Source organism: Podarcis muralis, chromosome 9 (genome assembly GCF_964188315.1).
Source record: "Podarcis muralis chromosome 9, rPodMur119.hap1.1, whole genome shotgun sequence".
Lineage (NCBI taxonomy): Eukaryota > Metazoa > Chordata > Lepidosauria > Squamata > Lacertidae > Podarcis > Podarcis muralis.
Genome location: NC_135663.1, coordinates 46697009 through 46719782, shown reverse-complemented (window position 1 = coordinate 46719782; position 22774 = coordinate 46697009). Strand labels below are relative to the sequence as shown.

General features: G+C 39.4%; 1 protein-coding gene across 2 annotated transcripts in view; it reads right to left on the bottom strand.

Annotated features, from left to right (window-relative positions):
* Positions 1–22774, bottom strand: part of GALNT7 (polypeptide N-acetylgalactosaminyltransferase 7) — a 46786-nt gene that overhangs the window by 6947 nt on the left and 17065 nt on the right. Inside the window, exons 2-9 of one of the 2 annotated variants that reach the window (XM_028744004.2) lie at positions 17462–17922; positions 10103–10269; positions 8256–8386; positions 7930–8009; positions 6091–6273; positions 3810–3927; positions 2215–2337; positions 1392–1610 (exon numbers count right to left, since the gene is read on the bottom strand). In XM_028744004.2, coding sequence (XP_028599837.2) covers positions 1392–1610; positions 2215–2337; positions 3810–3927; positions 6091–6273; positions 7930–8009; positions 8256–8386; positions 10103–10269; positions 17462–17922 — 1482 coding nt within the window. Of the gene's footprint in view, positions 1–1391; positions 1611–2214; positions 2338–3809; positions 3928–5756; positions 5940–6090; positions 6274–7929; positions 8010–8255; positions 8387–10102; positions 10270–17461; positions 17923–22774 lie in introns of both variants that reach the window. The other variant, XM_028744003.2, reaches the window with a different exon arrangement.

The window sequence follows — 22774 nt, the reverse complement described above, 5'->3', positions numbered from 1 at the left end:
ATGGATGTCATGGGCACCCTTTTGGTATACTATACAAAAAGGTACAGCAGAACTGGAGCTTGGGGTACATAGTCTTCCTATAAGTAAATATATGGTATTTTTCGCTCCATAAGGCGCACCGGACTATAAGGTGCACCTAATTTTTAGGGGGGGAAATCAAGAAAAAAAATTGTATCCCCCTCCCCGCTCCAAAGAGCAAAGAAGCCAAGATAGCGAGCGGGATCCATCCAGCCGGGAGAGGCTGTGTGCGGCTTTGGCAGAAGCTCCTTGGCAGTAGTCTTGCTCTCCCGGCTTCAGCAAAAGGAACCCAAAGCCTTTGGAGTGCAGCGCGAGGTCCCACTGTGCTCCAAAGGCTTCAGGCGGCTATCCCTGAAGCCTTTTGAGTGAGAGGGGTCAGTGCTCACTGACCCCTCTCGCTCTCCAGGCTTCAGCGAAAGCAACGCGTAGCCTCCGGAGTGCGGAGGGAACACTCCCTCTGCGCTTTGGAGGCTTCGCGTTGCTATCGCTGAAGCCAAGGAGCCTGCATTCGCTCCATAGGACGCACACACACGGTAGTTATCAAGGAGAGTTTAGTGGATTGTATTCCACATAAAGCTAAATCTTTCAGTTGTCTCTGCAAGGAGTTTTCCTTGTATGGCGGTACCTCTCCCCCCACTGCATATTCCCTAGCATTGTTACGGGAGTTTCACCCAATCTTTGGAGCAGATTTGGGTATGGTGCAGTGTACGCACCGGGTGGGGGCAGAGAAGGGGAGAAAATCAGCAGTGCTAGAAGCTGGCACACATGCCAGAGCAAGGAAGATGAGTACTCCCTGCTCTGCTCAGTGAATGAGGAGATAACGAATCTTTCAAGTGAGTCAGTAGTAGATTAGCACACAGGAACTTACGAAACTGAGAAAAATAATCAAGTAGGAGCTGGATTCTTCTCTCTCTTTCCATCTTCATGCTAGCAATTTAAACAGTGTCACTTTTTTTTTTTTTTTGCATTCTTGCAACTTTTTATCTTCTCTGTGTCCACTGTTCACATTTAACCCAGTCAACTTTGAGTTAAATGTAAATATGTACTAATATATTTTTTTGCCAATGCCTATATTGAAATCTGGACTGATTTCACATCAACATTGTTTTGTTCATAAGCCCTGGGACTCTTAAGTAATTCATGCAGATCTAAACTAAACAGCATTAGAGTTTGAATGTGCTGGTTCCTTCCCTGCATATAGCCACAAAGAGATTTCTATCCCCCTTGTTCTTCCAGCACACACTAGTCCTTCCTATAATTAATTCTGGACTGGAAGAAAAAGGGGAATAGGACTCTTTGTGGTTGCTGTAGCTCAGGACACTTGAAATAATGACTTGTATCAAGGAATGGATCTGCAAAAACACTGTACTTACCTCTCCCCACTCCAGATTTTTAGGTGGTAAAGGATAGTGAGAAGTTATATCATAAGCTATTTCTTCCATAAACCACTTAAAACTTTTGCACTTGTGATCTTCACGAAATTTCTTCAGGTCAGATATATCACCATATGCTAGTGCTTTTGTCTCAGGACGACTAGCATAGAAGTAATCTTTGTATTCATCCCACCAGACCTCCACAACTCGGACGTAGTTCTGTGGGAAAAAATATACCAAATTCATTTTACAATAACCCAAACAAGAGTTTACCAGAGCATGGGTAATTGTGGCTAGGCTTTCTCTTTATCACTTCATGTGCGCACACACTTCATTTGTGGGTAAATCTTTTGATAACACACTGTAGTTTCATTTCCCAGAATGTTAAAGGAAAATTCTTATACAGCATTCATATTTATATCAACTTTAATTGAACAAAATGCTGGTATTATATGTGTGCTTTTCTATATTTAAAAAATAAAGACACCTTCAGGAATACAGGTATAATTTAAAAGCTCCCAAATTTAGTAATAAAAAAAAATGTTGCTCTTTTTGGTTAGGAGGTGAAGAACACTGAGCAGCCCTCAACATGGTTATCCAGTTATGAAACCATGGGATTAGTGAGTGGCTCTACAGATACACCAATGCATGCGCACACACACACACACGATTAACTTAGGTGTGTGTGGTTTTTTTAATCAAATTACATGCTTTCATTCAGTTAGAGTAAAACTCATCATCTAGGGAAGAGAAAAAGGTATAGATTTGAATGTGTCTAAGATTTTTAATTTAGCAATCAAATGATAAAATAATAAAATTTCACCTTTAAAGTAGGAGATGATCCAACATATGCTGGGGGTGGATTCCCTTGCCATCCCTGGAGACGATAAATGTGTCCAACACGAGAACAAGGCACAAACAGAAGCCTCCCTCCACATTGCCAAATCTGCAGGTTTTTATATGTTGAAAGAGATGAGAACGGGAGAATTACATATTCACAAATTTCAAAATCTCATAAAACACTTGTAAACATTAAATTATACTACTAGCTATTATTATTTTTCAAAGCTTTCAGCATCATTGCAATATGTCAATCACCACCACCACCGTCCTTTAGTATTAAGAGCCCTTACATATCATTTGAAAGAAAAAATGTCAAATAATTAGTGCACACCACTGAAAATTGCCTAATTTCTTAACTGGATTGCATTCAATTTAGAAGTTATATCCGTAGATAATATTAGGAACTAATTTCATTTAATATTACATGTCATTTTAGGGTGCCCATTAAGTTTTAAATCAAAATATTAAATAACTCACTTCAACACCTTGAGCAATTTTAACCACTTTTCCAGAATTTGCTGGTGGTATTTGTAAATTCCTTAAACTGCAGTAAGCTCAGCTATCGTTTGTATGATTTCAAACCTTCTTTCTCTATTAGGAGGCATCAAACGAAACATTTTGCTTTGCTGCATAGAATTTGATATTATTCTGGATTATTTAACAAAGCAGAACAGAAGAACTTTGGCCGATGGGGCAGAGCTCCTATGCTGGCTTCCCAGCAGGTGAACTGCTTTCTGGGAGGGAGAAGTGAGATGGCAGGGAGGTTGGCCAATCTCCCTGCCACCTGGCCCCTCTCCCTTCCAGTAAACAACAACGACCCATCTACCAAGAAGCTAGTGGTAGCTGCTCTATCCCACCCAGTAAGCCACATCTGGAACAGACACAGGTCTAAGATTTCCAATATATTTCTGAAGATCTTCCTTCTATGCATGTTTGCTCAGAAGCAGGTCCTACTATGTACAGTGGTGCTTCTATCAATGTCATTTCAACAAAGCTGAAATGTAGCAACTTTCAAAGCAAATATGTCCAAACCTGAAGCTCTCTTATTTAATCTTCAGAGGCTATCCATGCTACAAAATAATTCAACCCAATTTTGCTCTAGCCTCAGAATTACAAGCAAAACTGGGCTACGTGAATAAGGTGCCAGTGACTAAAACCCACACCATTACTGATCTATAAAATCAGGTCTCAGACTTTACTTTAGCAACCACTGAGTCAACAGATAATGTGTCAAAATGTGAGGCAGATATGTCCTCTAGTGGTTTTGAGTCTTTGGTTCAGAGAAGAAGAGGCAAGAATTTGGCATCATTATGGCCTTGCTGAGAAAGGTACATCTGAGAATGAAAAGCCCCACAGAAAACAAGGTGTAGGCCCCACAGTTTCAAAAGCAATAAACATAATAAGTGCAGCAAGACATAGTTGTCTGTATGGCACTAATCAGGAGTTGGCTGATGGAAAACAAGGAAAATACTGCTGTCCTGGGCCAAACAAAAAAACTCGTAAGAACTGAACTGACTGATGGTCACATATTTACTTGAAATATGATAGTTATCAACTCGTGGTATGGTTGCTTACCTTGTAAGATATTTCAAAGTTTTCACCACCCCAGATTTGTAGACCTGGATCATAGAGACCCAACTCAAAAAAGAAATCACGTTCGATGGCAAACAATCCACCAGCCATTGCAGGTGACCTAGGAACGAGAAGAGGAACTAACAGTTTGTATGCCATGGACCAGAAGGAATCCCTTTTATATGTAGGAATCAACTGACAATTGTTTTTGATAGGTAGAAATTATAAAGCTTTAATGGTGTTCAATAAAAAGTTTATAGCAATTGTTTGAACTCCAAAGTTCAGATAACAGGCTAAACTGTTTTGGAATCCTAGGTACCAGGTAAGGTACAGACTAAATGTTGGTATGATTTAGTCCCAACACTTGTTGTTTTTAATGTATAAGCAGTCACAGAGGCTGTGATCCAGAATGGGAAAAAAAAACTGGGATGGAGGCTTGCTTTCTCCATGACCTGCTTGCCTTTAAATGGCATAAAACAGTCATAAAAACACTCCTAGTCTTTTTGCAGTTGTAGAGAAATGGTTCATAATATGCCAAGAATTTCAGAACAGCTGAAAGGTGAAAACCAAACCAAATGGGCATTATCAGAACTCTAAGCAGTTAACCAACATCTCAGAACAAAGTGTTAAGATGCTGGGCTATATTTTCTTTCAGTATAAACAAAATTCAATTCATTATTAAAAATATTTAGATTAACCCATACCCATGTATGCTATAAAACAGAGGAAAGATGGGATACAAATATGAACAATGACATTTTTTCTTTATGTACCATTTTAGGTCTTTAAAACATTCAGCATGTTCTGGTTCAGTTGGCCATTATCAACCAAACCCATTTTCTCTCTCTACAATCATAAGGACTTGAGATTATGTTCTTAAAAAGTGGTATTGGAGATTTCTAGGTTTCTCTCCAGATGCCAGTGTGAAAACCTGCATAACATGCATTAACCAGTGTCAATATTCTAATAAAAATATGAAAATGTAAGTATAAATGTACAGTGATGAATTTCTGTTGTGCTCTTAACTTTAAATTATTTGATTCCTCCTCCTTCCTAGAACTGTTTTATTAACAGTGTATAAATGCAAAAAATGTGCTCATTTCTGTGAGAGGACCTACAACTTTTTATGTCCGGGAGCAAAAATTTGTGTGTGTCGTCCAAAGCTTCATAATTTCTTGAAAATGATTTGGAATATTAGTTCCAAAAATACAATAAAGTGAGAGTAAAATGAAAGTAGCAGAATTCTTAAAATGGCATTATTGCATATTCAAATAATACAAAAATACATTTACTTTGGTTACAGGAAAAAAGAAATTTTGAAATGAAAAGGATTCTAGTTGCAGGATTAGTGAAGCATAAGTGAACCAAAGCAGAATTGCAGCCTAGTTAGTTTAGGGGAAGAAGTAGGTATATTAGAACATTTTCAGTCCTTTCTGGCCAAATTTTGTTTTTGAACAAATCATTTTATAGGTAAAGGGAAAAATTCAGAGAAACATAACATTTCCCTTCGCCATTAAAAGAACAGGTTACTTAGACAAAAGACACATGGGCGATGCATTTTCTTTCTGTAAATATCTATCAATTAGTTCCAATGTCAGTTCACCTGTCCGGGCAGGACAAAACAGCACCTGATAAGGATACTAAGCAATTTCTAACACAATCAAGGTATAATGGCAGACCACAGGTTTTGTTTAAACAATCCAATTAGCAGCCACCCTACATTTTGCTGAAAGAACTGAGTATATAAGTACAAGGCACAGAAGAGCAAAAGGAGTTAGTAAGGCTATGTTAGAAGAGCTTGACCACAGATTAGTAAAAAGAACGATGTATCTCCACAGAGCATCTGCTTTTGTTAGCTTTGTTTTAAAGGTCTGGAGAGTTCATGCAAATATTTAATAGTTCAGTACATCCTTAGGAAAAGGAGAAATGTGTAAGTGGTTTAGTGATTACCGATACGGCTCAGTTTTTGTCTTTCTCATTTCCTTCTCACGTTTGGTCAAGGGCACCCTCTTCCAGAGCATACTCCAATCCCATGCTCCTCTAGCAAACCCATCTTCGTCACCACCCCCTTGGGGTACAATGTTATAAGTGTTGCCATCTATGACATCTATAAGCGGCACAGTGCATGTGGTTCTGCAGGATTATGGATGGTGGCGGTGAGGATGAAAGCAGGTACATGGCACATTTAAACGAATCACATGGTTCATGGAAAAGAAGGGAAAAATGAAAGGATTTAGATAAGCATGAGTTATAAAGATCAATAGAATGAAACAGCATTCTTTACCGATATGGCTCAGTTTTATATTTTCTTTTTGCCTTTTCCTTGTGGCTTAATGGAATACGCTTCCATAGCAAGCTCCAGTCCCAGGCCCCTCTGGCAAAGCCATCTTCATCCCCACCTTGCTGTGGTTCAATGGAATAGTCATTCCCATCTATGTAATCTATTAGAGGCACAGTGCATGTAGTTCTGAAACATTTATGGAAGGGGAAGAGAGAAGATTAAGCTGTCTAATCCAATAAGTCATCTGCTATCTCTTACACTTTATTCCAATATAACTTCAATAAATATAGCATATACATACAGTGCTCTTCTTACAGAAGGAAAGCAGGGGGAGTGGGGATTATGAATGAGCAGGATGAGGTCAAATTTATTTAAGAATACATTAATGCTGAAAGCAGAAACATCAACACACCAATCTACCTCTTCCTTCACAGTTTTCTGATAACAAAATATCAAGGTGAATGATGGAAGCTATGTGTTTCACTTTTTGCAAATATGAATATATTTGTCTCTCCTAAGCTTTGAGAGTAAGGAGGACTGTCATCTTGTTTAAAGAAGGCTTGTTTTAAACCAGTGATGGCCAAACTTGGCCCTCCAGCTGTTTTGGGACTACAATTCCCATCATCCCTGACCACTGGTCCTGTTATAGCTAGGGATGTTGGGGGTTATAGTCCCAAAACATCTGGAGGGCCTAGTTTGGCCATCACTGGTTTAAACCCACTGGAAAGAGTTTTTGAAAGGTCAGGTATGATTTAAAACCAGGCAATAAACCATTTGAATTTTGCATGTGTTTCAACATTTCACAAATGAAGATGTCTGCTTTTCTTGCTTGCAAGGTGGCAAAGCCAGAATCAGCTCTCCTACTGCAGGACCCGAACTACAGTTCTCTATTATTTAAAAAGGGGGAAGGAGGGGGGGATAGAACCAAGAGTATGTTAGAACATCATATGCTAGAATTTACTTTTTAAATACTGTTCTGGTTTGTATGTTTGAGAGGAAATCCTCAATGCAGACATTTATCATAACAGACGTTTATTATTTTATACCTTGTTTTAAGTATCTTTGGTCACATTAACAATCCACAACACCTTAAAGCCATAAGGGGGGGACCCCAAAGTATACTGTTCCAGACTTTGTTCCTTTTCAATTTACCAAGTTGACCAAATCCCCTAAAACTTTTCTGATTAAAAACTTTGCATAGTAAGTGTAATCTGCTGTGCATTTAGTGTTTTCAAACCTTGGCAGATGTTTACACTGGTTTTACTGCTTAAAAAACAAATTAAGTTTCTTAATGCAGTTCTTTTTCTCACTAGAACAGCACTGCAGGCAAGTAATTTATCATGCCTATTCAGGCAGCCTAGAGAATGAGCTAGAACGATGCGGCCCAACTTTTCATACCAAGTGGGCCACAAGAGTACTTTGACATGGACCCTGTAGGCCGCAATCGACTTGTTGTGGAAGAGGGGGGAGAGCAATGCCAAAATTTGACTCCTCTAGCCCTTGCACTGCCTGTCCAAAGCCAGCTAAGCAAAGCTTTGGGAAGGAAGCGCAAAGCTCTGGCAGGATCCTAGAGCCCTCCCACCTCCTTCCCAAAGCTGAGAAAGTACGAACTAGGCTAACTAGCGTCTCACTTACCCGGCTTTGGGAAGGCAGCATGTGGGCTGGGGGTCACCAAAAAAGACCTCAAGGGCCATGTGTGACCCCCAGACTGAATGTTGGACCACCCTGAGCTATAAAGTTACTCACCCAGAAATAGCTGCTGCTTGCCCTGGGTGAATTACTAATTGTTAAGGCTACTGTTAAAGGCTTTCTGAGGTATAAAAATAAGCAGATTATTATTACCTGTCTTTAGCTATAGGAGCAATTAGTGCTGCATACCAGTTTACTGCCACCTCACAGTGGGCATCAAGGTAAATTAAAACCTTTAAAACAAAGAGGAAAGGAGATTTCAACTCATTTTGAGATTTCCTTACACGAAACACACATTGATTTAATTGAGCTTTTTGCATTGTACGTTGACATCAGTTTATAGCTATCTTTTAAAAGACTACATATGCCATTTTGCAATTAAGAACTATACTTGAAATAATCAAGTGGTTTAAGATCTGTTAAAAGCAAAATTCAGACTGTAGGGAAAGAAGGGTTTTATTTAGCAAATGGTTTTCTACCTGTCCAAGTTTAGCCTTCTGGGCTCCAATGCTTCTAGCTTGAATTAAACCTTCTCTCCTTTCATTTCGAAAAATCTTTACAAGGCCATTCCACTGCTTAATATAATCCTCTAGTCTTTCTTTTAAGTGTGCTATCAAATAATAAAAAAGAAGTTTCCATATTTGTTATAAAATATTTAGCTTAGAGCTTACAACACAAACTAAATCTATATTAAAAACAAACTAAATATAATTGACTTAATATCTAAATACTCAGAAGTTAAGGCTATTACATAAATCACTGCCTGGCATATTTGCTGATAACAACTGTAACCTCACTTAAACACTACTACCAACAAGACTTGGATTTTTAAAATACATGTAGGGAAGTAGAAAAGATGTGTGCCCTTCTAATGTTGGAAAGGTCAGACCTAAGAAAGTGATGTCTGAACTCTGGAAAAGTTCAGAATTCATACTATAGACTCTTGACAACAGAAAGGCACGAACTGCCAGCAATTTTTCCACTCACTTCCCCCCATAGTTTTATAACATGAGTAAGGCAATGTAACAATGGAAGCTGTCCTGGTGTCGTAAGTGTTCCAGTTTTTCCCTGTGTATTCCTTATTGCTTTACTAACTGTGGGTGAGTGACACATTCACAGCTCTTCTCTGACATGCCAAAAATGAATATAATCAAGTCTTTAAACTCACATAATAAAATGTCAACATTTATAGGCAACAAAATCCAGGAGGTGGTGCAGGAGATGTAGCATTCACTCTGCACAATAAATATTAGTAATGTCTGAATTTGAAGACAGATGTGGATGCAAAAAAAGATTATGAAATACCTTCAAGAAAACACTCATGACTTTTATTAACATTTAAGGCTACCACAGTCAAATGTGGCAGGAAAACACTGCTGTGGATTATAGCATTTTCTCAGCATTATGCTATTTTAGGACTATGCAACACACACACAAACACACACACGTTTAAGATGCTCATCTGCAACTCTATTACATTCTGCCATAGGTGCTGTAAAGGAAAATAAGGGACAGTAGCATTCTCTCTATATACATCAGAAATAAAGGGGAAGATAGCACAGAATAGAAGGAATATTGGTTCATTTGCATTACATATTGCCCTGATTATCTGCTCCTTCATTTGTATCTACATTAACTTTATCTGTTAGGAATCCAACCCCCTACCCATATTTCAGCTTAAGCACTTCATCATCTCAAACTTTCAGTAAGTGTGTGGAACAATTTGCGTGTGCAGGGGGACAGATTTCACACTATATCTAAAAGTTTCTGCTACTGTAATAAGCATTTAATGCAATGAAAATCCAAGGTTGACCCTTGAAGTACCTACAGAGGCAAAGGTGAAGCTTCCTACACTATCCATTTTGACAAACCCTTCAGTCAAAAAAATCCATATGTTGGAAAGGAGATAGTTGATTCCTGTTCAAGGGAACCCTTGCATTATCTCTGATGTAGCCTTGAATGGATTTGAGTCATGATTACTCTTTGAGAAGGATTGAATTTTTCTACAAAGTCTCCATTGAAAGAAACAGAAAGACAGATATTTGCTGAATGTGATAGCACTTACGCTTCTTCATTCAATAGGCTAGAACAAACTACATTAATTCACTAAAGCTATTCCTCCCCCTTTTTAAAACTGATCTATAATGAAAACCATGCTACCGACTCTATCCACAGATCAATATTCTTAAATCTGCAGGCTGGTTTCTTATTAAGAGCAGAAACCACTGAATTATCAGCACAGCATTTCTTTATGTTGGTTCAACTTCCCTGTAGAACAACAGATTCAGCTCTTACTGGGTTTAATATTCATATTAAATGTATTTACCTTTATTACTAAAGTCATCAATTAATACAATTTCAGCCAGGTACTTCCTTGGAGTTCTTTTAATTACACTGTGAACTGTCCTCATGAGTGTGGACCACCCTTCATTATGGAAGACAATGATAACGCTGGAGGTGAGCAGGTTTTCATCATAATGCCAGTACTTGCACCTGCAACAGATGTGTGTGTTATATTTTAACATTTTTGAAATATTTACAATCAGAACATGGTTGTTATCAGAACAGTGAAAAAACAGAACTAACTAGAGCACTAGTTATGGCTCAATAAATAAGACCATTTGGAGAAAATGGTCTTATAATACCCCTTTCGTACCACCTAGTTAATCAAAGTGCTCCCCACCCCCAAGAGAGGACTTAAAATATACACAGTACTCGGGATAGAGCATGATTATGAAGCTAGTTTAGAAGCTAAGCTTACAGTAATGATTGCTGCTTCTTACTTTTTGAAGGATCTTGAAGCAGTTTTCAGAATGAAAACCGTCTTTAAGACATTCTTTTGTTCCATGAAAAAACAAAACCTAAGTCCACAAGGACAAACATGAAAGTTGTATGTAATTTAAACATTTTGATGTTACATTGTACCTTCTAGGGGGAAAAACCAATCCCAATATTTTCACATCATACAGCCAGCAATCTCTGCAGCCTTCTCCTTCATGTAGTTTTTCAGAAGGAAAGGTTATCACGTGGTTGTTATAATCACAACAGAGAAAACTATAATTTGTCAGAATGTTCACTCTTCTGAATTGTCATAAGCCTCCCCTCTGTTGCAACACCCTCTCAATAACCTGCAATCGCATTATGATACCCATTCTGCTCCTAACTGCTTTCTGAGTTTGCCTGTAGAATTGGGGCCAATTTGCATGACTCTTTCAGCCCATGGCCGATATGATTTTCTGCCAACTTGCAGTACCAGGTGCTTCTGTCGCATCAACTAGTCTTAGCTTTCTGTACACCACCCACTAAGAAAAGTTTTGGTGGCATTTCCTGTTTTATTGCTTTTCAGTACATTATCATTCAGTACACTTGCCCTAAGAGACAGCTCAGTAGTTGGGAGCATGAGACTCTTAACCTCAGGGTTATGGGTTTGAGCCCCACATTATTGGGTGAAAGATTCCTGCATTGCAGGGGGTTAAAGTAGATGATCCTTGTGGTCCCTTCCAACTCGATGCTTCAGGCTTGAAGATCCCATCACTTACAAGCTGTGCACACACACATACATTACAGGAGAAACCATGTGTGGTTAAGTTTGTGTGTATAGGTGTGGCATACACACTTGCACTTAAAATACAAACAAGGTTGTTGTAAACCCTCTGGGATGCTAAAGGTATATATGTGGCTTTCTCCCCTGAAGTACCTGCAATAAAAGTGCTACCCCAAAAGGAGTCTGAATCTCATGCAATAAATTAGTAACAACTGTGCATTTATCTGATGAATCTCCATAAATCTAATGCATCTATTTTGGGGCAAGGATAAATAATGAAGAGAAGTACTGTATTTTTCGCACCATAGGGCGCACCGGACCATAGGGCGCACCCAGTTTTTGGGGGGAGAAATAAAGGGGAAAAAATTATCCCCCCCCAGGCGCGGGGCTGGGGCGGGGGAAGCTCGAGCTTCCCCCGACCCCAGCCCCCAAACAGGCAGTTCTCTGCAAGCCGTGGGAGCGCTCCTGCTGCTTGCGGAGAGGTCCGCGAAGCCTGGATGCGCTGAGCTCAGCGCGCGCAGGCTTCGACAAGCAGGCAAGTCTCCGCAAGCAGCGGGAGCCCAGCGCTGGGCTCCCGCTGCTTGCGAAGAGGTGTGCGAAGCCTGGAGAGTGTGAGGGGTCGGTGCGCACCAACCCCTCTCACTCTCCAGGCTTCAGCGAAAGCCTGCATTCGCACCATAGGACGCACCATAGGACGCACCATAGGACGCACACACATTTCCCCTTCATTTTTGGAGGGGAAAAAGTGCGTCCTATGGTGCGAAAAATACGGTATATAAGGGAATACACAAGTGTTCCATTAGCAAAGAAAAATTCAGCTGAAACACAGTTACACCAGCCCTTTTTCTTTTTGGGGAGGAAAGGTTGAATTCCCTTTGCCTACACATAATGAGTGTCCTCTAGATATTTTGCACTACAGCTCCCTTTAATCCTAATCAGCAGACTCAAGATTCAATTTGAATTGTTTTTGGCTAATAGCTACCAATGTAGCTATTAGCCTCTGAACCAGCATATTTTATCCGTATCTTCCAAGCTAGAAATCACAATGAACAAGCAAACCCACTAACTTCCTAAATAGGAAATCATTCCACTGAACAGATTTTAAAACTTTTATATCCTCTATGAAAGCCACTGAGTTAGTAAAAAGTGGCACTGAATCTTGGTGCAATAAGACAGAACAAACCTTCAGGTCCCAGGCTATCAGTCTTAACAAGGGACCTGCAGTTGTAATATCAACATGCCTAAATTCAGTGTGCATTTTTTTTATCACCACCACAACCCACTTTTATCAAGGGTGCTATCTATTATCTGTTTTAACAAAGCTCAACAACCTTTTGTTCACCCCCTTAAGAGCTTGCACTTTAAACTCAAATTCAAAGTTCAAGCTTTTCAGAATCTTCAGAAAATCCCTAATTTCAATGCTCTATTTGTTCATCTTAAAAAATAATAATACAAGTCTTCTACGAGACATGTTGTTCAAGTTTGATTATCCTTCAACAAGGAGTATAAATATACCTTTAACAATAGTTAGCCAACAGTACAGTGGTACCTCGGGTTACATACGCTTCAGGTTACATACGCTTCAGGTTACAGACTCCGCTAACCCAGAAATAGTTAAGAACTTTGCTTCAGGATGAGAACAGAAATAGTGCTCCAGCAGCACGGCAGCAGCAGGAGGCCCCATTAACTAAAGTGGTGCTTCAGGTTAAGAACAGTTTCAGGTTAAGAACGGAACAAATTAAGTACTTAACCTGAGGTACCACTGCAATTGCTATGACCTACTGTTGTTCCAAAATAGGTTCCCAAGCAGATAGATAACTACCAGATAAAACACCAAGTGCTATTGCAAAGAACAATAGTGACATCCAGTGGTTCGCTAACTAACACCAGCAAGCAAATATTAAACATCAACTATCAACTAAGCACTGTACTATAAAGTTAATCAGCAACTTGTCCACTAAAGATATAGAAATAAGGTAATTGTTAGCCATCGTTTAATATACCTTATTCTAAATGAGGTAGCATTTAAGACTGCAAAATAAGATGCTGGAAGCTCAATTATGTTTCAGACTGAACAATTTCAATATTAAAAATGATGATAAATTATGTTTTCCAGGGCTGCCACTCTCTCCCTTGCTTTTAAAAAAATCCACAGTGGGCAGTGGGAACAAGGGTAGTGCACTTTATAGAGCACCTTGTCTGATATTGGGAACAACTCTGAGCTACCAAGTGCAGACAATCTCTGCCCTTGTGAGCAGTGTTACAGCATAATTTTAAGATGTGGGTGCTATTTACTATTATTTACTGCCAGGTACTAAAGGACTCAGAAAAGCTTTTCTGAAGATGGACCCCATTTTGTGTTTTGGATTGGGTTCAAGCTTCAGAAAAGATATTAAACGTTATTGGTCAGTAGTGAAAATTCTCAAAGCACTTCCAATATATCTTGTACAATGTTAATAATTATTTAAGTTGTATGAAGAAGACAGTGATTCTAATTACAAACAAGGAAGCCTTCATATATATAAGATACATTTTAAAACTGGGTTTTGATTTAAAGCTAAATGCATCCTGCCACCTAGTGCTTCTACTTGATTTTTTTTTTGTACTTCTACTTGATATTGCAAAGCTGCCGATTTAGCAGCACTTTAGCTCTTATCTTTATAGCTGCCAGAGCAAAGACATTATCAGATATTCCTGTCTCCATACAGCATCTGTGTTGTTGTTGTTGCTGTTTTGCAACTCTGGGAAGATGAGAACATCTGCACACCAGATACCTCTTTCATTTTGTTATATAGGTCACGTTAAGATACCATAGTAAAGAAAGCTTCAATCACAGTCTCTCACCACACATATAATGGTACGAATCATAGCTGATCCTAGCCTAGCAACCGTCTAAAACTGCAGCTAGCATTGGATGGTTTTCAACTAGTTTTACTCAGAGTAGAGCCACTAAAATTAACTTAATCATGATTTAAATAGTCCTAAAGCTTAGTTGAATAAGACCTGTAGCCTGGAACCCTTTGCTGCCCCACCAACACAAAACAGTGTACCCAACAAAACATTTTTGATATGTCAAAATTAAGTTTGTAAGTATAGGAAGCTGTCTTGTGCAGATTCAGACAATTAGGCTACCTAGCATTAGAAATGGGAAACGTTTTTCAGCCTGACAACCGCTTTCCCTCATAAGCAACTACTGGGGACCATATGATGGGGACGGGGGGGGGGGGGCATGGTCAGAGGCAAAAGTGAGACAATGGATGTGACTACTTCTGCAGGCAGTATCCAGCCACACAAAATTCAGAGGTTTCTACGTACACATGTGCAAAGCACACATCTCTTCATCTTCCCTAAAGGCAACCAAGAGACACCATAGTACAAGGACACATTCCTATAATGTAAGAGTACTTAAGAAGGGTGTAGATTAGGACTGAAGAGGGGGCACGTGGCCTGGGAAGAGTTCTGAGAGCAAGAAAGTAAGTTCTGGTGGGCTGCATTTGATGCTTGAGCCTGAGGTTCCCCCACACCTGGTCTATACACTTGACAATGACCGTCCAGGGTTTCAGCCTTAGCTAGAGAGAGTCTTTTCCAGTCCTAGACGAAGATAACTGGGATCAAAACAGGAACTTCATTTGCAAAGTATGTACTTTATCACTGAGCTATACCATTACCCCCAATTAACCAGTTTAAAATGCCCCCAAAAGTGAGAGGACACCACGTTGGCACATAATCCTGTAGTAGATCAAGTCACACATATCTGAGCATGCTCCTCTATACAGCGTTTACTCTTATTTTAATATTTTGATGGCGAAATGTCAATGCTATGTGTCAGAACACATGAAGTATGTGTATATAAGGTGCCAGCTTCAATCCCGTCATCTCAAGTTTATAAGTACCTTAGGTAGCAGAGCTACAATATGTCTCTCTCTACCTGAGAGCTGCTCCTAATTATAGAAAGCTACACTAGGCTAGGGGGACGCAGGTGGTGCTGTGGTCTAAACCAGTGTTCCCCAACCTTGGGCCTCCAGCTGTTTTTGGACTACAATTTCCATCATACTTGACCACTGGTCTTGCTAGCGAGGGATGATGGGAGTTGTAGTCCAAAAACAGCTGGAGGCCCAAGGTTGGGGAACACTGGTCTAAACCACAGAGCCTAGGGCTTGCCGATCAGAAGGTCAGTGGTTCGAATCCCTGTAACGGGGTGAGCTCCCATTGTTTGGCCCCAGCTCCTGCCCACCTAGCAGTTCGAAAGCATGTCAAGTGCAAGTAGATAAATAGGTACCGCTCCAGCGGGAAGGTAAACGGCATTTCCGTGTGCTGCTCTGGTTCGCCAGAAGTGGCTTAGTCCTGCTGGCCACATGACCCGGAAGCTATCTGCAGAGAAATGCTGGCTCCCTCGGCCTATAGAGCGAGATGAGCGCTGCAACCCCAGAGTCATCCACGACTGGACCTAATGGTCAGGGGTACCTTTCCCTTTCCCTTTTACACTAGGCTAGTTGGAACCATGGGCTAACTGGATCAAGTCGGCTGTTTCTAACAGGTTTCTCAAAATGGACTTTGCAAGAAATGAAAGGGTTCTCAACTACTTCTAGCATTAAAGGACTGTTTCCCTCAGCAAACCATGTTTCTCATGTTACCTGAGCTCCATAAAATGTTTGCCATGTTATTTCAAAGGGGGGAAAGCCCATATGCTTGGGAAATCAGCCAAATATTTCAGGAACAGCTGCCATGGTCTTGCTTGCTTGTTTAATCATCAAATGTGCTTCAGGGTCTGCAGCATTGTTAGAATTAGAAGCAGTGGGACAGTTCTGATATGGAATAAATAATATTTACCACCTGTGCTTCATAGATATACAAAACACACTGCTGAAAAGGATTGTACTTGCAAATAAAATTGACTGAGAATAGAGTACAAAGGTATTGTAAGATATTTCGGCAGAGGCAACAAAGGTTGCTTTAATCAACCCATCTAGATGTAAAGCCAAGATCATGCTATCTACAGAAAAAAAACACCTTATTGATACCACAATCAAATCACATTAATACCAACATCATAAGCACCTTTTATGTAGTCAAAGAAACTGATCATGAAAATGTACTGATCCTTCTTATTACTTCCAAAAAGTTCTAAAGTAATGACAGAAATAAGATATAGAGGGCACAGAATTCTCACAGACAATTATGCACAGTAAAAGTGATATGGAAATCACATCTTCTGAGGATAGGGTTTTCTCCCCTTGTCAACAAACCCCGTCTCCCTTAGGTTTTATGCATTTTAAGGGTAGAGAAGCAAAGAACTCCAATTCTAAGGCTCTTAAGTTACTGATGGTAAGAGAAAGTGGGGGAAACCTGATGGTTTACATCAAACACTCGCACACAGAGAACACAAAATGAGAACTCTGTACAAAATCTTTGCACAACACAATTACATTTTAGTAGTTACCACAGAAACATGGAGGGAAGAATGTTTTTCATAACTGTTAAAAGGAGCCATTGTACTGTTCTCCCCTGAATTCACTCAGAAAGAACACATTCTGTAACAGACAGTAAATGCAAAGAACAAAAACAAGCAGAAGTACAAGCTGGTGAGTTCTGTTCAAAGATCACATAGTGGAAAGCCTGCCTCAGACAAACAGCTCAGTTGCAACAGCTAACACACACTGGTTCAGATGAAGGCAATATGGTCATCTGAACCTGGCATCATGCCTTATTGGAGAGTTAAGGGTCATATATCAAAGACCCAGCAGATCAAAGGGGGTAGGAAAATTGCATAAGCCTTTTGAATATTAGGCTAAATCCTATCTACCCACCACAGAAAAATGATTTCTTATCAAATGTGATCAAGGTTTAAGCAACTGTAATTTATTACTCATTATCTGAATGCCTGCTAGAATACTTCTGGGAACTAACCAAGCTATAGTTATGCATTTTTTTAAGTTCTGCTAATTTCAGTAGGAGTGTTATGCACATGATTACATCTCTGCTAAAAAGAAAAAGGAAAGCTCATTTTAAAAAGAAGTGCTGAACTGTTTTCCTTTACTATCGCTAATATATATTCATATAAGATGATTGTCACAGTGTACAGATCGCATAACAAAAACACAATTAAAAGAGGGGGAAAGAAGAGGCAGATCAGGTACTTACTCTTCTTGACGCAAGTCATTAATGCTTCGATCTAGTGAGATCATATCACTTGCTACCATGTTAAACCCAAACTCCTTAATGCTGCTTTGAACAGATTCTTTATACTCTGGTCCTAAAACATATGGCTTGGCTTCCTCACCAGGACCACCGACAACTCCATGAGGCTCAGGTTCTTTGGGTTCAAAATTACCAAGAATTCCAGGTCGTAATACGGGATCGCGGTAGATCAGTGTCTGTGGCTTAAATGTGAGATACTGTCGCTGCATGATGTTCTGCTGATCATTATTGCCACCAAGAGGATTCCCTTCATTTTTGGCCTTATTCCTCCGCCGAATTGATTCCAAGTCTACTTCCACACCTTCGACGTGAGGCCAGGGTAACACAGGCTTGAATTTGTCATTTCCAGGAACCAGGACATGGTCTCCATTGTTTGGCAAAAGATTGCTGTTTTCCTTGTTATCCTACATAAGAGGGAGAGATAAAATTATAAAACAAAGAAACTGGAAGAGCTGCTGGCCCAACTTCAGCTTTCTATGCCCCTTTTACTAACAATTGTGTAACTCTAATCTCTGTGGAATTTGTTCAAGTCAATGTATTCTTTAAGCAACTTGAAACATTTAATAAATTTATCTGTAAATGTAAGGTTAAAAACAAATGTCAATATTTGAAACCCACCTGTGCAGCTGCTAATACTGTTACATTTGAGTCTTGCTGGCTAGTACTTACATATAAAAAGGTTGCATTTCTGATTTATTTATGGAACTGATCCTCCTCCTCACTCTTTGCTCACCATGTGGCCTTCCATCTAACCCTACCTTTGTCCATTATAAAATATGAAACCACTGTACTAAAAATACATTAAAAACAACATAATTAAATATTACACATCAAAAAAAGGCACCCTACAAAAGGTGGGCACCAAATTCCATAAATTAACTGTTTGAAGATTATGATTTGCAACTTTTGTGATAAACAAAGTCCACACACATCATCAACACACACAAATTTTACGACATGTCTGTGAACAAGAGAGACATCAGGAGGACGTCATATAGCACCAGTAGCAGATGGAAAATTTAAGACTTATGAAGCCAAATATGATCTGGAGCCCTGAAAAGCTCTATTTCCTTAAAAGAAAAAAAATACATACATAAGCAGATGCCTTTAAAAAAGATTTTTGGTTCTGAATCAAAGACAAAAATTCTTAAACTGGAAGTTATGAAAACTAAAGTGTCTCAAACTTGAATGTCTAGCTAATGATTTTGAACATTGGGGGGCAGCAACACATGATGCTGAATTATCACACTTTCTCACAAGCCAGAACTACTACTGAAAATGAAAAATAACACGCAAGGCAGTGTCTGATGAACAGATGAGAAGGAGAAACTGCAGTTGGTTTTCAAGGGAGGTTAAGGCATTACTAAGAACGAAGATATCGCTACTGTTTACTAATCATTTCGGCCATGTCACTTGAAAATAGAAAACTGCAATTGGTGAAGTGGGTCTCACCGACCCGATTAAAATGATCTACACTGCCAATGCAATCTCTGCAACTAAAATTCAAACAGTCAAGGGGGTGGCGACATCACCGAGGCAATATGGTGTTATCATCTGCTGCTCCTTCCTTCCCAAAATCAAAAATAGCTAAGCTTGCTCCAAAATGAAGTCTTGTTCAAACTTTTAACAGTTCCAAGTGGGCTGTGAGCTGCAGAATTAGAGAATCACAAAGCAGCACTCTGGATGACTGATTTTCACTTCTGGCTCAGATCATCAGGGAATCCCAAGCAGGCCAGAGCCATTTCCAAAATGGCTGCCAGGGCTCAATGCAGTGAAAAACAACAGAGAGGCCACAAACTTCATTTGACACAGCAGCTTTAGTTGCTCTAATTAAAAAAGAACTGTCTGAGGACTGAGGTAAAGCACTGAAACCATTGAGGGAAGGTATTTTAAAACTCACTCAGTATGAGACATTTCCACAACACAATGGAAGTGAGCATGAAGAACAGAACTAAGATTAACAGAATCTGCACCTTTGAGTGGCTTCGGAGAGTCCAGCCTACATGAGGCTATTGTGTACTAGATAAAGACGAAGAGTTTGGATTTGATATCCTGCTTTATCACTACCTGAAGGAGTCTCAAAGCGGCTAACATTCTCCTTTCCCTTCCTCCCCCACAACAAACACTCTGTGAGGTGAGTGGGGCTGAGAGACTTCAAAGAAGTGTGACTGGCCCAAGGTCACCCAGCAGCTGCATGTGGAGGAGCGGGGAATCAAACCCGGTTCACCAGATTACAAGTCTACTGCTCTTAACCGCTACACCACACTGGCTCTTGGTATTATTTCCTGAATAAAGGAAATAGAGCATGCCATATTGAGAGGATTCACGGCGCACTCTGTCCAAAACCCCAAAATGGTGAGCCCCCAAGAGTCATTATTGTTTGCTTTAGCACCTTCATAATTAAAAATGACTTATTTCAAAAGTTCAGAACACAGTAAAAAAACTTAACAGAAAACTCCACCATCCTCCATCTCACTGTTCTTAGCCATATCCCTTAAATCACAGAATAAATGTCACATCCAATCTTTTGATGCCCTTTGACACCTGTTTAGCTGGGCAACCTCTATGGTAGGAATTATGAGGATCAATGTGTTAGATACTTTATATTAAACTGAATAAAGCCTTGCTAGATCAGACAAAGGGCCAGTCTAATCTAGTATCTTGTTTTTATACTGGTCAACCATCTATGCCTATGGTAAGCCTGCAAGCAACACCTGATAGCAATAGCACTCTCCCTACTTGTGATTCTCAGAAACTGGTATTCAGAGGTATATTGCCTTAGATGCAAGAGACTGAACGCAGCCTATCATCCATGAACATGCAAGAAAGATGCCATATTCTAACATGCTATGCTATGCAAGCTAGCATACAATTGAATACTGATCAAGTTACTTCTTCCTAAACCAAACCTTTCAAACCACAATAAAACACAGACTAGAATGTTGGTCCATGGGCATTCTTGATTTTTTTACCACCCCAAACTGAAAAGATAGCAGTTGTCTTTTTTTCATTCCCAAAGCATATTACAATCTGCATTTCAATCGGTGATGGATAATAAAGATACCGATACTATGTGGGCCAGTTTGTACTTTCAGATTTCATTAACTGCAGCACAAACAGTGTGGTAACATAAACAAAGGTATCTAGATTGTATCTGGGAATGTTTATCTATTCAACAAAAGGAATTTGGAGGGGGTTATTGGTTTGTTTTTAGTGTGTATTTAGTGCTTTTTTATCTTGTATTTTTATGTTGTGAATTGCCCTGAGATCTACAGATGGAAGGCAGTATACCAGGCAAAGGCAAACTCGGCCCTCCAGAAGTTTTGGGACTACAACTCCCATTATCCCTAACAGGACCAGTGGTCAGAGATGATGGGAGTTGTATTCCCAAAACATCTGGAGGGCCGAGTTTGCCTATGCCTGCAGTATACTAACTAATCAATCAATCAATTAGTAACAATAATTTTCACTAGTTGTCTTAAAGCTAAGAACATAATGTTACTGCTCCTTACATAGTTAGCTGCTGAACTTCATGACAACTCCAGAGGTTATGATATAGCTCTCAACTCATCAAAAACATAAAAATAAGAGACAACCAAGTATGGCAAGAATGTGGAACAATATGATCATAATCAACAGATATATACGAGAATCTACTCAGCACACACAACTGTAATAGTGGGAATTTCACTTATAGTATAAAGCTTTCATAGCATTTAATGTACAGAGCAATCCTATCATGTCAGGAGAGGCCACTTCAGATGAACTGTCAATCTGGGGGAAGGGGGACTGCATTTCCATTTCTTAAAATATTAATGATAATAATAATTCCCCCCTGTTCCAATGGGAAGAAGGAAAATCCTTCAATGCTGGAGGCATGCCAAAAGAACAGGAGGGCTTGGGATCCAGCAGATCCAAAGCATTCCCTGATCTGCCCCAACATTTTACTTCTTTGCTGGGGAGAATGAGTTCTGCATAATCCATATTCCTTGGGGCACCCTGCTATTTTATGCATTTCACAGTTTTTTCTGAAGCTGTTTTGGAGTTATTTTTTTTTTAAAGCAGGGTGTAAATTTTTAAATAAAGGAATGGCTAAGCTGAATTATCACAGACTTAAAATATGAATGGTAAAACATTCCCAAAGACAATGCCTGGATAAAATATGAATGCAAAACGACAAAATTAAAATTGGGGCAGGCAGCAATGTAGACAAGCCAGTATATTTTGCCATCCTCCACACAGGCCAGCCAAATCTCCCAGTAAAGTCTTGTGTGGAAATCATAGGCACAGCTGAATGGATCCTATGAATTAGAAATATAAAAACCATCTATACATTCCCTTGTGATCACAGGAAAAGCTTTTATACCTTTGATGTTCTTGTTAAGATTTTTAATTTATAAGAGTACAATTTCACTTTTATTTGATATGATACTGAGCTACAGTATTTAATAACTTTGGCTGGAATAATTTTACATTAACATTAGCACACTCATCAGGAAGAACAATGAATCATAAATCACTTGTTTGTTTGACTAGTTTGATTCCCAGGCTTATGATGATTCCCAAGACTGTCCGAGTGAGAACTGAGTTCTTACAAATTTGTAAAAGAAAATCACTTCATGTAATGTATTTCATTCTTATCTTGACTGAGGGAAGCCTCTCTGTTACACTTCTGAAGTAGCAATACAGGAAAAAAATAGAATCATCATAAATCTTAATGGATGAGTATTAGTTTCTTCACAAGAGCTGTTGCTGTTTGATATACAGACAGCAACATGGTAGAGAATACAGTAAGTAATTAAAATACGCAGAGCCATTTTGAATAATCTAACATGTAAAGATGTAAAGGAAACATCTTTAGACATGCACATCAAAGCATTCGTTCTGAAATAAAGGCTCTGAATATGGGAGGCACTGGCCAGCAAGCTATTTTACTGGGCAGAAGTAACTACCATGCGAGATTAGGAAAACAGAAATTTAACCAAGTTGATTGTAATATCTGCATTGCCAGCAATTAAATGGGTAGAAAGATCATTGTGCCAGTGTAGATATGTTACCAGTTATACTGGGTCACTCACATAAGTCAAGGAGGTTGTCACTGGAGGCTCAGTAGCTAGAAGTGCCTTTTACCAACTGCAACTGGTAGACAGATACAGTCATTCTTTAACCGGGAAAGCCTTGCCACAGTAGTTCATGTGTTGGTTACTTCAAGATTGGATTGCTGCAATGTGCTCTATGTGGGGCTTCCCCTGTGCT